This window comes from Hypomesus transpacificus, chromosome 23, assembly GCF_021917145.1.
Source record: "Hypomesus transpacificus isolate Combined female chromosome 23, fHypTra1, whole genome shotgun sequence".
NCBI lineage: Eukaryota > Metazoa > Chordata > Actinopteri > Osmeriformes > Osmeridae > Hypomesus > Hypomesus transpacificus.
In genome coordinates, this window is record NC_061082.1 from 2884638 (window position 1) to 2899671 (window position 15034).

The 15034-nt window shown below is 43.1% G+C and overlaps 2 protein-coding genes across 2 annotated transcripts in view; both read left to right on the forward strand.

The window, feature by feature from the left end:
* ttn.2 (titin, tandem duplicate 2) overlaps nucleotides 1–7942 on the forward strand; it is a 153002-nt gene extending 145060 nt beyond the window's left edge. The window contains exons 234-236 of the mRNA XM_047047514.1: nucleotides 45–6044; nucleotides 6139–6501; nucleotides 6608–7942. Coding sequence (XP_046903470.1) covers nucleotides 45–6044; nucleotides 6139–6501; nucleotides 6608–6906 — 6662 coding nt within the window. The 3' untranslated portion in view covers nucleotides 6907–7942. The remainder of the gene's footprint in view (nucleotides 1–44; nucleotides 6045–6138; nucleotides 6502–6607) is intronic.
* A 3744-nt stretch (nucleotides 7943–11686) lies between these two features.
* ttn.1 (titin, tandem duplicate 1) overlaps nucleotides 11687–15034 on the forward strand; it is a 134321-nt gene continuing 130973 nt past the window's right edge. Inside the window, exons 1-4 of the mRNA XM_047047516.1 lie at nucleotides 11687–11894; nucleotides 14099–14202; nucleotides 14406–14609; nucleotides 14696–14983. Coding sequence (XP_046903472.1) covers nucleotides 14112–14202; nucleotides 14406–14609; nucleotides 14696–14983 — 583 coding nt within the window. The 5' untranslated portion in view covers nucleotides 11687–11894; nucleotides 14099–14111. The remainder of the gene's footprint in view (nucleotides 11895–14098; nucleotides 14203–14405; nucleotides 14610–14695; nucleotides 14984–15034) is intronic.

The window sequence follows — 15034 nt, forward strand, 5'->3', positions numbered from 1 at the left end:
TGCCCAATCTCATTTATATGTATATCCCTTTTATGTTCCAACAGTTCCTGCAAAGATTCACTTGCCCGAATATCTCCAGGGCATGGGTGCAGTCCATGCAGTCCGTGGTGATGTGATTACTGTAAAGATCCCTATCACTGGCAAACCTGAACCAGCAATCATCTGGCAGAAGGGGCAAGAAATCCTCTCCAACTCTGCCTACTATCAAGTCATCACCACCCGATCCTTCACTTCACTTGTTTTCCAGAAGGGAGTCCAAAGAAAGGATACTGGTTATTACATTATAACGGCAAAGAACAGATTTGGCACTGACAAGCAAACTATTGAGGTTGATGTGGCAGATGTGCCAGATCCTCCCAAGGGTATCAAAATCAGTGACATCTCCCGTGATTCAATCACTTTAACCTGGGACCCTCCAGCCAATGACGGTGGTAGCCCTATCATCAACTACATTGTGGAGAAATGCCCCACTACAGCTGACCGCTGGATCCGCGCAGCCCAAACCACTGAGACTCAGTATACCATGATTAATGTCTTTGGCAAGACAAAGTACCAGTTCCGTGTGATTGCAGAGAACCAGTTTGGGGTCAGTGAGCCAACTGCACCAACTGAGGCAGTTACCACAAAGGAAGATAAGTCTGTTATCAGAAACTATGATGAAGAAGTTGATGAAGAAAGAGAAATCACTAAGGGGGAGGCCCCACAACATAAGATCAAGACCTTGGCATCCATGTACACAATCTCTGAAGAGCTGGCTAGAGGGCAGTTTGGTATTGTCCACCGCTGTGTTGAAATCAGTACCAAAAAGACATACATGGCCAAGTTAATCAAAGTAAAGGGCACAGATCAGGAGCTGGTATACAGGGAAATTGAGACCCTTAACCTAGGTAGACACAAGAACCTAATGTATCTACATGAGTACTTTGAGAGCTTGGATGAGATGGTCTTGATCTACGAGTTCATGTCAGGAGTTGATATCTTTGAACGTCTTGGCACAGCCAACTTTGAGCTTACAGAACAGGAGATTGTTAGGTACTTGAGGCAGGTGTGTCAAGGCATCAAGTTCCTGCACAGTCAGCACTATGGTCATTTTGATATCAGACCTGAAAACATTGTCTACTCCACGAGAAGGAGCACAAATGTTAAGATTATTGAAATGGGCCAAGCAAGACTACTGACCCCAGGAGACAACATCAGAATCCAGTTCACTTCTCCAGAGTACTGCGCTCCTGAAGTCCACCGCCACGATCTGGTGAGCTCACGAACCGACATGTGGTCAGTTGGCGTACTGGCATATGTACTCCTCAGTGGCCTCAATCCATTTGCTGCAGAGTCCACTACCAAAATGATTGAAAATATCTCAAATGTTGAGTATATCTTCGACGCAGAGGCTTTCAAGGACACCAGTCAGGAAGCAATGGACTTTGTAGACAGGCTTCTGATCAAGGATAGAAAGGTGCGTATGACAGCTTCTGAAGCTTTGGAGCATCCTTGGTTGAAGATGAAGCTGGAAAACGTTAGCACAAAGATCATTAAAACACTGCGACACAGAAGGTATTACCAGACAGTGGTAAAGAAGGAGTGGAACACCATTGTATCAGCTGCACGTGTAGCCTACGGTGGGGCTTTCAGAAGCCAGAGAGGAGTGTCTTTTGCCAGGGTGAAGATTGCATACCCCACCCAGGGTGTTCGTGCAGGCTCAGTCATGCATGGAACTGCTGAGGAAGGCGGACATGTCAGATTCACTTGCAGCATTGATAACTATGACAAGACCACACAGGTGAGCTGGTACTTTGGTTCACGACAACTGCATCCAAGTACCAAATATGAAATTTCTTACAGCAATGGATTTGCCAGCATTTATGTGAAGGACATCGAAGCGTCTGATGATGGTGTCTACAGGTGCAAAGTTGTTAATGAGGACAGTGAGGCTAGTGCCTGTGGAGAACTCTTTGTTGAAACTGTCAGGTCATACCGCGAATACTTCTTGGGACGCACTGTCAAGAAACTGAGGGGAAAGCTTGACAAGACAAAACTGTTGCAGAGACCTCCTGAGTTCACTCTGCCTCTCTACAACCGTGCAGCTTACATTGGTGAGGATGTGCGTTTTGGTGTCACCATCACTGTGCATCCAGAACCCCATGTCACATGGCTGAAGGCAGGCCAGAGAATCAAACCAGGTGACAATGACAGGAAGTACACCTTCACTAGTGACAAGGGTCTCTATCAGCTGATGATCCACAACCTGGATCTTGAGGACGACGCAGAGTACACTGTCATGGCTAACAACAAGTTTGGTGAGGACAGCTGCACAGCTCGTCTCACAGTAACTCATCACCCAGTGACGGAGGAGACCATGAGGCCTATGTTCAAACGTCTGTTGGCTAACGTGGAGTGTGGTGAAGGAAACAGTGTCCGCTTTGACCTCAGAGTTTCAGCTATACCAGCACCTACTCTCAAGTGGGAGAAGGATGGTCAGCCTCTGCAGTTTGGACCACAGATTACAGTTGTTCAAGAAGATGTAGACTATCATGTTCTGCACATCAGAGAAACTCTTATTGAAGACTCTGGAGTCTACAAGGTTACTGCAACAAATGCTGCTGGATCTGCGAGCTGCCAAGCCACACTAAAGGTGGAGCGCCTCACATACACAAGGAGAGAATATAAGAGTGAAGAGGAGAAACAGAGGTATGTGCAGAAACAGATTGAAAAGACAATGAAGATGGCCCAGCACATCGCAACTACCGAAGAACACCTAGGACTCAACCCTGCGGCCCAAGAGGCCTTGAAACATGCTGCAGATATCTACAAGCCTGCAGTGAGCACCAAACATATCCAGGGTGAGTTTGACATTGCGAAGGAAACACAAGTCAAAAAGACAACTGTGGAGGAGAGGACAATCCGAATGCCCTATGAGATCCCTGAACCTCGAGTCCATGATGCTACAGCTTTCGATGAGGATATGTTGATCAAACACTTTGTGCCTCTCTCTGATATGAAGTGGTACAGGAAGCTCAGAGACCAGTACGAGATGCCTGAGAAAATGGATAAGATTGTCCAGAAGAGACAAAAACGCATCCGTCTCTCCAGATGGGAGCAGTTCTATGTAATGCCCCTTCCTAGAATTACTGACCAGTACAGGCCAAGATGGCGTATTCCAAAGCTCACACAGGATGACTTGGAAACTGTCAGACCAGCCAGGCGCTCACCTTCCCCTGAGTCTGAGGCTTCATTCAGATCAAGAAGACGTTCTCTGGGTGACATGAGCGATGAGGAGCTTCTAATGCCCATTGATGACTACATGTCCCTGAAAAGATCTGAGGAGAAGATGAGACTGGAGGATGAGCTGGAGCTTGGATACTCTGCCTCCCCACCTAGCGGCAGCCCAGTTCGCTTTGAGTTATCTTCCTTGCGACGCCCTTCACCACGACATGTGGAGCATGTTGCCAGAAAAGTGAGAGAAATAAAAGTAGTTGAGGGAGCCAAGACAACAGAAGTCCGCTCTCTCTCCCACTACATGAGAAGGAGGAGATCACTCTCTCCCACATACATTGAGCTGATGCGTCCTGTGTCTGAACTAATAAGAACTCCCCGTGCACGTCCTCCAGTGGAGTTTGAGGGTGAAGTTGTGGAGAGAAGGTCCCCGACTCCTGAAAGGACACGCCCACGCTCTCCCAGTCCTGTCTCTGACGAACGATCCTCTAGGTCGTCCTCCAGGTTTGAGAGATCAGCCAGATTTGACATCATGTCTAGATACGAGTCCAGAAAAGCTGCCCTGAAGTCAGAGAAGAAGTATCAAGTTGTGAGCCAGACACCTTTCAGCCTGGACCATACCCCTCGCATTACTGTTAGGATGCGTTCTCACCGTGTGCCATGTGGTCAGGACACCAAGTTTACTCTGAATGTCCAAGCTAAACCCCAAGCTGAAATTACATGGTTCCACAATGGACAACAGATTCTGGAAAGCAGCAAATACCAGTTCACCAACATGAGTGGAGTGCTGTCCATCCAAATCTTTGAATGTCAGGCTGAGGATAGTGGCACATATCGTGTTGTGTGTGCTAATGCCAAGGGTGAGGCTTCAGACTATGGCACCCTGGATGTGTCTGGAGGGGAATTCACAACTTACTCATCGCGACGTAAAGATGAAGAGGCTCCAAAACCATTTGTCCCTGATATCACTAAGACAGATCATTATCACACATCATCTTTCAAGGTAGCTTCCTCCTCGAAAACGCACTTGGAGGTGCAAGAAACCAAATCTAAGCTGACTGAGACACGTGAGGTTGTTTCACATGACAGATACTCAGCTACGTCTGACAGATACTCATCAGCTGAAAGATATGCCTCCTCTATCAAATACGCTTCAACAGAATACTTGTCATCATCTTATTCATCAGCATCGTCTGAGAGGTTTTCTGAGAGAAAAGCAGCTGAGGCCAAAGCCAAGACTCTGAAGTCCACTGCTGCCGATGAGGTGGCTGTTCGCAAAGTGAAGGCTACTCTGCCTGCAAGAATACTCACTAAACCGCAGTCTGTTACAGTCGCAGAGGGAGAGTCTGCTAGGTTCACTTGTGACATTGATGGCGAACCAGCACCAAGTGTGACATGGATGCACGAGGGTCAAACTATTGTCTCCTCTTCCCGTCACCTCGTGACCACAACTCAATACAAGTCCACTTTTGAAATTTCCTCTGTTCAGTCTTCTGATGAGGGCAACTACATTCTGTTGGTCGAGAACTCTGAAGGCAGACAGGAAGCTCAATTCACTGTTACCATTCACAGGCCTGCTCCTAAAGAGGAGGTTACTGTGAAGTCCCCAGAGCCATCCATTAAATCCCCTGAACCATCAGTAAAATCCCCTGAACCGTCAGTAAAATCCCCTGAACCGTCAGTAAAATCCCCTGAACCGTCAGTGAAATCACCTGAACCGTCAGTGAAATCACCTGAACCGTCAGTGAAATCACCTGAACCGTCAGTGAAATCACCTGAACCGCCAGTGAAATCACCTGTACCGTCAGTGAAATCACCTGTACCATCAGTGAAATCACCTGAACCTTCAGTGAAATCACCTGTACCATCAGTGAAATCACCTGTACCATCAGTGAAATCACCTGAACCATCAGTGAAATCACCTGTACCATCAGTGAAATCACCTGAACCATCAGTGAAATCACCTGTACCATCAGTGAAATCCCCTGAACCATCAGTGAAATCACCTGTACCATCGTTGAAATCTCCTGAGCCAAGGATCAAATCCCCAGAGCCAGAAGGAATCAAATCTCCAAGGAGTGTCAAGTCACCTGAACCAATAACTTCACCCCCCCGAGTAAAATCTCCTGAGCCAATCACCTCTCCTCAAAGAATGAAATCTCCTCTCACAGTTAAGTCCCCAGAGCCAATCACCTCTCCACAGAGGATGAAGTCCCCTCCCCCAATTAAGTCTCCTGAACCGATCACCTCGCCTCAACGAGTGAAATCCCCCCCCACTGTGAAGTCCCCAGAGCCAATCACCTCACCTCTCAGGGTAAAGTCCCCTCCTACTGTCAAGTCCCCAGAGCCAATTGCTTCACCTCCCAGGGTGAAATCTCCACCAACTGTCAAGTCCCCAGAGCCAATCACCTCACCGCCCAGAATGAAATCCCCTCCACCAATCACTTCTCCAAAAAGAATGAGGTCTCCCCCAACTGTCAAATCTCCAACTCCTTCAAAGGCACCCAAGATCGTAAAACAAGTCACTGCAGAGGCTTACGAGAACAAAGTGAAAATATATTGTGTTGCTGAAAGCAGTGTTCTAGAAGTCGTCTGGTATATGAATGGAAAGAAACTGACACAGAGCAGCCGCTATGAGTTCTGTAGTTCTGCTGATGGAACCTGCTATCTCTACATCAATGACCTCTCAGATAGTGACCAGGGTGAATACACCTGTGAAGTCACCACTGAAGGAGGGGTCTCCAAGTCTTCCTTCTCTTTTGTTGGCCAAGTGTTTCAGTCCATCCGCACCAAAATAACATCTTATGTGGAGCAGCAAATGGCCATCAGAGGTAAGGAGAATTTAGATTTTTATAGATAAAAGAATATCATAAATGTTAAAGGTTTTGTCTCATGGTCAAAATGTTGCTTTCCTATATATTTCAGGATCAATGAAAACACAAGAACTTCAAATGACAAGTCAAAAGGAGGCAACAGCGATGGCCTCCCTGATGAAATCAGAACAGATGATGAAGAAAGAAATCCACGGAGAGTCCAAAATGGTTATGATGGAGCAAAGCATGATGGAACATGAGAGCTTCTCCTCCCAGGCTGTCCAAATGTCTTCCTCCATGCAGGAGACCTCCTTCAGTAGCTCCAGCTTAGCTGAGGTCAAGTTTGAAACAATGTCAATGTCCAGTATGTCCTCCTTAACCTCAGAGACATATGCTATGAGCTCCAGCAGCCTGACCGAGATGTCCAGCCATATTGAGGGATCCTCAATGACAGCCATTAGCCACAGCAGTCAAGGTAAGGGTTTTTTAAAGCTACACTGAATACATTTTGTCAGTCCATATGCAGTGCTGTCAATGTTATGTATTTCATGGTTTGTCTAAACATGTAATGTTTCATGTAGGTTCTGCACCAAGAATTGAGGCTCTCCCAGAAGACATCAGCATTGAGGCAGGAAAGGTCCTGACTGTTGCCTGCGCCTTCTCTGGAGACCCAACACCTCACATAGAGTGGTCCCGCTCAGGAAGAACCCTGCCAGGCGAACAAGAGAGTGGCAGGTTCCATATTGAGACAATGGATGACCTCACCACACTCATCATCACTGGTGTAAGACAGGACGATGCTGGGGCATACACCCTTAAACTGTCAAATGAGCTTGGATCTGACACAGCAACAGTTAACATTAGCATTCGATCCATGTAAAAACAGCCAATTTAATTTCTATCCTCCCCTTTCCCTCCTTCAATGCCTTTTTATTTATTAATTTAACAAAATAATCTTACTAGATAAAGACCTGGATTTCTGTTCTTGTAAATATGAACTATTTTTATACCAAACTTGACATTAATTTATGCCAAACTAGACTTAAGTCTAAAGTTGTTATAAAATGTGCCATATTGGATAATTATGACTTAGGATTTTTGATCCATTTTTCTGTGACATGTACATAATGTATATAGCCGAATTTAACGGTTATGGGAAATGTATGAATTGTTATTTATGACAATATTAACTGAAACAAATGAAACTGATGTTTAAAAGGAGAAAGTTTCACATGAAACGAATACCCTGTTAAACCTGAAACGAAACTCTGTGCCTCAACAATAAGTTGAAGTCTTAAGATTGCCTCAACAGGTAGAGAGGCTCCCTGTTGAAGTTTACAAAATCAGAGAGACAATATTATACACTGTATGTTTCTATGTGCAGTGATATTACAGTACTCCTATGAATTGTAACATGATCATAAGACCCTGAGTGCTGTTTGCATATTACCCTCATGGAAGCAGCATAAACTGGTCTTGTGATCTGACTGACTATGTCATACCACCATTTTAATGACATGCTCACAGTGCGAGCGGCCTGCACTCAGTGAGCTAAAATGTTTTTTTTTGTGCTCTATTTCTGGCTAATGACTGTTTGAATACATTTTCAGAAGTAACATCACCTGGCCATTCACAAAGAAAGTCCATTCTGCGCTTGTTTGCAGAGGTAGAGCCATCTCTTGGAGGACTGCAGTGTGTTTGTGTGATAGCTTTAGAATTTCACCGTCAGTTGCATGGGCAAACATCAAGCAAGCGTACCGCAGTGACACCATCCACTGTGTTAAGTGAAGAAAAATAATTTTTTGCCCTGCACTTTGGTTTGATTGAAATTAGAATTGTAGCTATATCTATTTACGCAACCTCCTTGAGTTTTATTCATTATTGATTTAATAAAGCATGATATCAGCACCACAAAATGTCTGTGTTTTTTATGATTTGTCTGACTTATTTCTTGCTATTCATAACACTCGTCGAGAAGGTTTGTAAGAGACTCAAACTGGGTAAGAGAGATGTGAAAATCACATGATTTGACGCTGAACTTGCACTAGGCCCTACCTTAATAATTCATGAATCATTCAAAACATTTAAGCGTTGGGTGGGTCCAAGGGGAAACCTACGGGGATGAAATGAAGCCAATGCGGAAGTGGCTTAAAGTGCAATACCGCCGAGGGTCGCCGTCAGGGGCATTCTCCAAAAAACTCTGGCTCCAATTGACTCCCATTCAAAAATCGCCAAATTCTCTCATGAAATATTAAGTCAAAACAAAGTGTTTACAATTGATTGACAAGTCTACTAGCCAGCGGCATAGAGGCGAAAGCCCGAGGTGGGCGTGCATCGTGTCTTCGGCTTCGCCCGCACTTCGCGCCTTCTCGTCCAAATTTGATAACTTCTGGCTCCAAAAACCAAAGATGGCGATCAGGAAGTCCAAAAATCGAGGCTTCAAAACGGGCTTTCACAAACCAATGGGTGACGTCACGATGACTACGTTCATGATATAAGGCGCGTTCGACATGGACTGACTTCATGCAGGGCCGCTGAATATGAGAATGCCATTGGCTGCTTCAAGTCAGCCGGGCTGTAGACGGCTGCTTGAAGTCGAACGTAGGCCTACACAGAGCCATAGAAAAAATCTTTTTCTATGGCTCTGGGCATGGCTCTGGGCCTACCTATAGTCTATGGTTGGGTTTTTTTTTTTTTTTTTTTTTACTATTTGGGAAGGTTTCAGAATTTCATCAAACTAAAATGAGTTCAACAGTTAATATTACCTGCCCTGAAATGCAGTGTTTCACGTGCTCAGATTGTCAGTGACTCTCACCCATTTCCATGCATTCATTTCCACTAAACTACTACCTGAATATAGTCGTATATTTGACATTCTCTGATATAGTGCTAGAAAGTTGTAATTTTCCAAGCTGGTCCTGCTATGGACCGCGATTTTGCGTTAGCCTTCTGCTAGTAGTAGTAGTAGCTACTAGTACTAGCTTGGTTGTTACAAGCACGCGCCGGTTCTATTGTTCGGAAAGTTAGCATTTTGTTTGCTTCTTCCTTGCAATCAACATTCTTCTGGATTATAAAGCCTCTTGCGTTTCTCAAGACCTTACCAACGCTAATTAAATACGTTTCAGCACCATGGAATCGGAATACAATTTAAAGATTTACGTCGAATGGTACAGAAGATGGCGCCATTGCACACATAATGTTCCTCGAGGACCACAGGAAGATATCATGGAGTGTCCAGCGACCTGAAAAAGCTCCAGTCTAAACAAGTAATTACTGGCAAATATTTTTTGACTTTATGTAGACACCTATGTTTATGAATAGTATTACACACCTTTATGCAAACACAATGACTTAAAAGCAGTAGTCAAAATGCAACTTTCTGGTTTTATAAACAGTCATCAAAGCGAGTCCACTGAAGAGACTAATGTGCCCCCCCCCCCGCACACACACAACCAAACTCACACACTTTATTTGTGGTGATGGTACGAGAGACCTTGTCACAGCTGCTGCAGAGTTCTATCCCAGCAAATAAGCTACTCTGAAAATCAGACATAGTTAGCTTCCAAAGAGTCCTACTCAAGCAGAATAACTAACTATAATCTAGTAGAACTGTGGGAGTAAGATCAAGGGAAACGTTTAATGCAATGGAATTTGAGACCAATAATTCACGCAAATAATGGCCTTTCATGGTTTGATAAACAATTTTTGGGGCCACTTAGTGTCTGTACCAGAGACTTCTCCTCTCCTGTTGTCCCTGTGTCCCAGCACTGTGCTAGTTAGAGAGACTTGCCCCTTATGTATCACACTGACTAGAGGAGTTAGAGCTCCCAAACTTGGATTTAGGGCCCTGCAGCTGTCCCAGTGTGACATATGAGCCCACCAGGCTGAGACCTGAAGCCATTGCAAAACCCTGGCCTGCGAGACAGAAATGGCTTGGCTGTATAAATCAAATTCCCATCCCCAGGACTGGCTAGCAGAAATAACCTGTCAGTGTACCAGGGACTGGGGCTCAGTCTGGGAGGGGCCTGGTCTTGAAAACCCATGCCTGCGCTTTGTAAATGGAACCATCAAACAGTGCGGACTCACACCTCAACCAGGGCCCTTCATTGCAAATGTCCCCCAATCTGATCAGGCGCTTTGCCAATAACAGTTTCTAAATGTTTTCAAACTATTGAAGGAGGAGGATTAACTTAATTGAGATTAAATGCTTTCCACAATGCTTTCATATGTGTGATGGAACAAGTTCCTGCATAAATGTTTTGTAAAACAAGCCAATCCTTAGTCAATATGAACATTACCCAGGGTTACAAAAACTGAAGAAACTTTAAAAAAAAGAAAAAAAAAGAAACTGGGACTTGTGTCACTATGACTATGTTAGTTGCATGCTGTAGTATACATCTGCTAAAGAAAAAAGTTAATTAGGCACAAATAACTATGACTGACAAATATATCAATTAATTGGTAACTTGGAAGTTCAAAGCAGGTATAAAGTAATAGAAACACAGTTTTGTTACATTAGCTTCCTGTGACAAGAATCTAACCTTACGAATGATTCTGTTTTGTCAGACAGGGCCGGTCGCAGTGCGGCCTTCAGCAATTTGTTACTTTAGATACCTGGTGATATGAAGCATCAGGACACACTTTTGTCATTAGGTGGTCTATTGTAGCAGGCTTTGTCTCCCTCTGATCCGGAGATCTCTTTAATACAGCCTAAACTAAGCCCAGACACTCACAGAGCAAACAACCTTTTCAGGTTTGAAAGGTTGCTATTTGTATAATCATTTCCTCTTAGATATTTTGAAAGACAGTTCCCCATTCAGCAAATTGAAATGAATACTTTGATGGTTCATAACTAACTTTGTAGTATATAATTATATAAATATAAATATATAATTATGTTTATTAATTCAGTTGAAAACTAAAGTGGTCCATCATTCCATCAAATCAAACTGCTATATCAAAAAAGGAGAATATTTAATCAATGATTGGTCAATTTCCCTTTTAGGGAAAGGTATGTGAAATAGTATGGGCCATTTTCAGGATGAATTACTGAGTTACTTAAGCAGAATGTTGTTACCAAACCTGATTACGAAACCTTCAGATTTCCTTCAAATATGATTCCACAAAAAATAATCAAGATTCTTTGGTCTTACTGTAACAGTTTATACATATTGATACAGATATTTTGACTGTAAGGATGGGTTGGTCTCATTGTGTTTTATGAACATAATGTAGAAAGAAACAAGTATGGTGGCCATGGTGTCTGTACAGTGTTTTCTGCTGTCTTGTAACGGGGGTTTTCAGTTTGAGTGACAGGGACAGCCACTTACTCCTTATGGTCACCAGCTATTTAATGACTCAGGGTATCTAACCAGTAATGTAAGAAAAAAAAAATATTACTAAGAGTACGAATAGTGAGTGGACAATTCTGTAATACTTAATGAACGTCAATGAAAACAGACAAATCGCCTGACCATAACAGAGAAATCAACCACAGACTAGCGGGAGGGAGTTGAGTGACAGGTGGGAAGTTGCATAAATGGACTCTTCTCCCATGATGCCCCCAAGAGAGTGACCAATGGGGAGTTCCAGAGCAGTGATGATGCTGATTTGTCCCCAAGTATATAAAGTTTAAGAACCATATTGTCACTTCTGAGCAGTTGGAGCATTCCCAGCCTTGCCTCAGGTGTAGGGATTGCAAGGAAAAAGCAAAACTACACGCTACACTGTGTAGTTTTGTTTTTAGGGGATATTTCGAGGCTCAACCGTTCTCACCTTGGATATTTTGGAAACATTCTGGATAAGGAGATAGTTGCATTAGTCACCTGGGCACAGTCCCATCTGTTCAAGGCACCCTTGTGGATACAAGTGAGTAGTTTACACCCTGTATCCACACATACCTCTAACATTTGTTTACTTATTTCTTGTTTAGCTTATTTATCGGTAAAAGATACATGTTCTTGCAAGTGAGGATCTAGTAAAAGGCTTGCCTCATAGTTCAATATAAAAATATCATACTGTGTTACTTCCATTTTGACATTTAGTTCCATTATTGTTGCTTTTGAGCTGCTGTTTTCTGAGCTTTTCAAGGTTATTAAACATATGAAGTTTGTGGAATGATTTCAGAAAATCCAAGAATAGCCCATGATAGCATTAGCGTGGTGTCCCAGCTGGGTCTCTATGTCTTTTTAAGGGAATCAGCAGCAGGGCTATCAGTTGCACCTCCAGCTATGTGCCACATGGTGGCTGTCAATCAAGTTGGGGGGACAAGGTATTTTTGGCCACTGCCATATCTGTCCCTCAGATTCCAGTTTTTAAACATAGGAAGTTAATTCAGTTGCCTACACAGTTTTTATGAAGGTCTTATATGATGTTTTTTTTTCCAGTGTTGTTTTTGATAGTTCAAATGAGCAGATCAGTCTAATTGTATACCTTGAAGTGTAGGTTAGTTGGTGTCTTTCTAATCTACTGCTCAGATTATTGGTATTTTTATTTATGATGCTTGACCAGGTAAATGTGGGAGTTTGGGATATGTAGTCATGTTTGTTTTAAGCATGCTCTGATATTTCCCTTTTCATGTGAAAGTTGTGGTTTGGGATTTGACAGACAGGAGCAGTCTGGTGGAAGAGCTGCACAGTGACAGGCCTATAACTAGGCCTAGGCTGACACTGCTAGTCACGTAGGCCTTTAGAATCACTGTACAGATACTGCCATTATACATCCAGTTAAGATGTAGTCTCCTGTCATTGGTTATGAATAAGCTTTGATTCTGGAGTTCTATAAATATGTGTGATAGAATCTGGTTTGACTGTGGTATCTAGAATCAGGGGTGACTGGCTGGTCATGGCAGGTAGCAAATGGCAAAGGACAGTGACAGATGTGTTTCCTTGGTTGTTGAGGACAGCTCCCCTTTACAACTGTATATAACAAGACAACATTGTTTGTGTTTCCTTTCCTTTCATCACTATCAGAGCTTGTATTTAAAATGTTTTAATACAGAGTTTAAAACTGTAAGGCAGAATGCCATTAAAACATTTGATTAATTCATGAAATAGAAATTGATATATTTTTTTAAACAGACATTACAGTAAAAAGAAAGGCAGGATATGAATGATTGAATAATACTCAATCAGTTTTAGTCTCAAATATGAATTGCAGACCTTATTTGTGTGCTTTCAAAGGGGCATGGTTGTTTCTAAGAAACCATGACATGATCCAACGGTATAATAGCCTAAATACAATTTGACGGTAGTATAATTATTGTTAAACATATTCTGTCATTATAATCAATCCAATACAACATACGTAAAAGTATGAAAGTAGAATGTGCATTTTAAAAACAGTAAAAAGCCTGTTGTGGAAGAGAGAGAGTACTTGAAGATGGAATTTGAAGCCAACAGCTATTTTTAGTAGCGGCATCCAGGGTTCTGTATCTGTACTGAATATCACAGGATTGAATACATTTGTAATGCTGTTATGACCCTTCTGCTATGCGAATGTACAGTATATTTGTGTAACTTACCCTCATTTCGTTAAAGGTGTTAAATCGAGGTGAAATGTGTGTTAGTCAATTTTCCCATCGGTCTATTGTTATTTAGATTTAGTGGCTACCATTGTGTGCACTTCAGCTGCATTTAACATACAAAGGCACACACATATGGTTTAAAGTGGTGCTACGCATTATGAATGTATTCCACCATAAGAGAATGTGAGGATTGCTGATGTTTAAGTTGTCTGAGGCTTGTCACTGAATGCTGGCTGTAGTGTCCTAGTGTTTGGCTTGACACCCAACCCCGCAAAGAGTCCCTGGTGCCTGTTGAGCCGTGGGCAGTCAGGACCGACATGCTGCTTTAGGCCAGGTGCAGGGGCGCAGGGACAGCCAAAACTGATGACTTAGTTTCTTTGACTCTCAGAGACTATAAATACGCTCTTGCTCTCAGAGAGTTATGGAACTTCAGTGCTGGACATAATCAAAGCCATACCTTTCGAATGTAAAAATAGTGTATGATTAACTTTCTGAAGTGTTTTGAAAAAGGGGGTAATTCTGTTTCTGCATGTATCTCTCGTTCCAGGGTGTCTATCAAAATGTCGACACAGGCGCCAACATTTACACAGCCGTTACAAAGCGTTGTGGCACTTGAGGGTAGTGCTGCAACGTTTGAGGCTCAAGTTAGTGGTAAGGAAAACTATTTTGTTTCATATCATACAAATAAAATGTTTGTGGCACTGTCCAGCCCAAATACTTTGATAGTTGTATTAAAACATTGTCCATTTACAGTTAAGCATTTGAAACCAATACTTTTGCTTGGATGCAGTAGTCCTTAACACCTACCAGATAATATATATATATATATAATGAATTCCCATATCCATCTGTAGGTTCTCCAGTTCCTGAGGTGAGCTGGTTCCGTGATGGCCAGGTTCTTACTGCTGCGGCTCTGCCCGGCGTTCAGATCTCGTTCAGCGATGGCCGCGCTGTTCTGACGATCCCTGCTGTGACAGCCGCACACAGTGGAAGATTTTCTGTGAGAGCTACCAATGGAGCTGGACAAGCCACTAGCACCGCTGAACTCCTTGTTACAGGTAAATACTAACCTTTCTTATAACTGCAAAATGGATGCAGGAATTGGTTTAAGGAAACAACCACACACTGTTTCCTCTTTCTACAGCGGAGACTGCGCCACCCAATTTTATTCAGAGACTTCAGAGTATGACCGTGAGACAAGGAAGCCAAGTGAGATTGGATGTTCGTGTGGCAGGAATCCCTACACCTGTGATTAAGTTCTACAGAGAAGGAGCTGAGATACAAAGCTCCGCTGACTTTCAGATTGTTCAAGAAGGAGACCTTTACAGTTTGTTGATTGCTGAAGCTTTCCCAGAGGATTCTGGAACTTACTCCGTAAATGCTTCAAACAGCAGTGGACGGGCTACCTCCGCCTGTGAACTACTAGTTCAGGGTAAGATTTTTAAAAGTGAGAGGTTGAGAGAGTACAGTCTTGAGTGTGAAT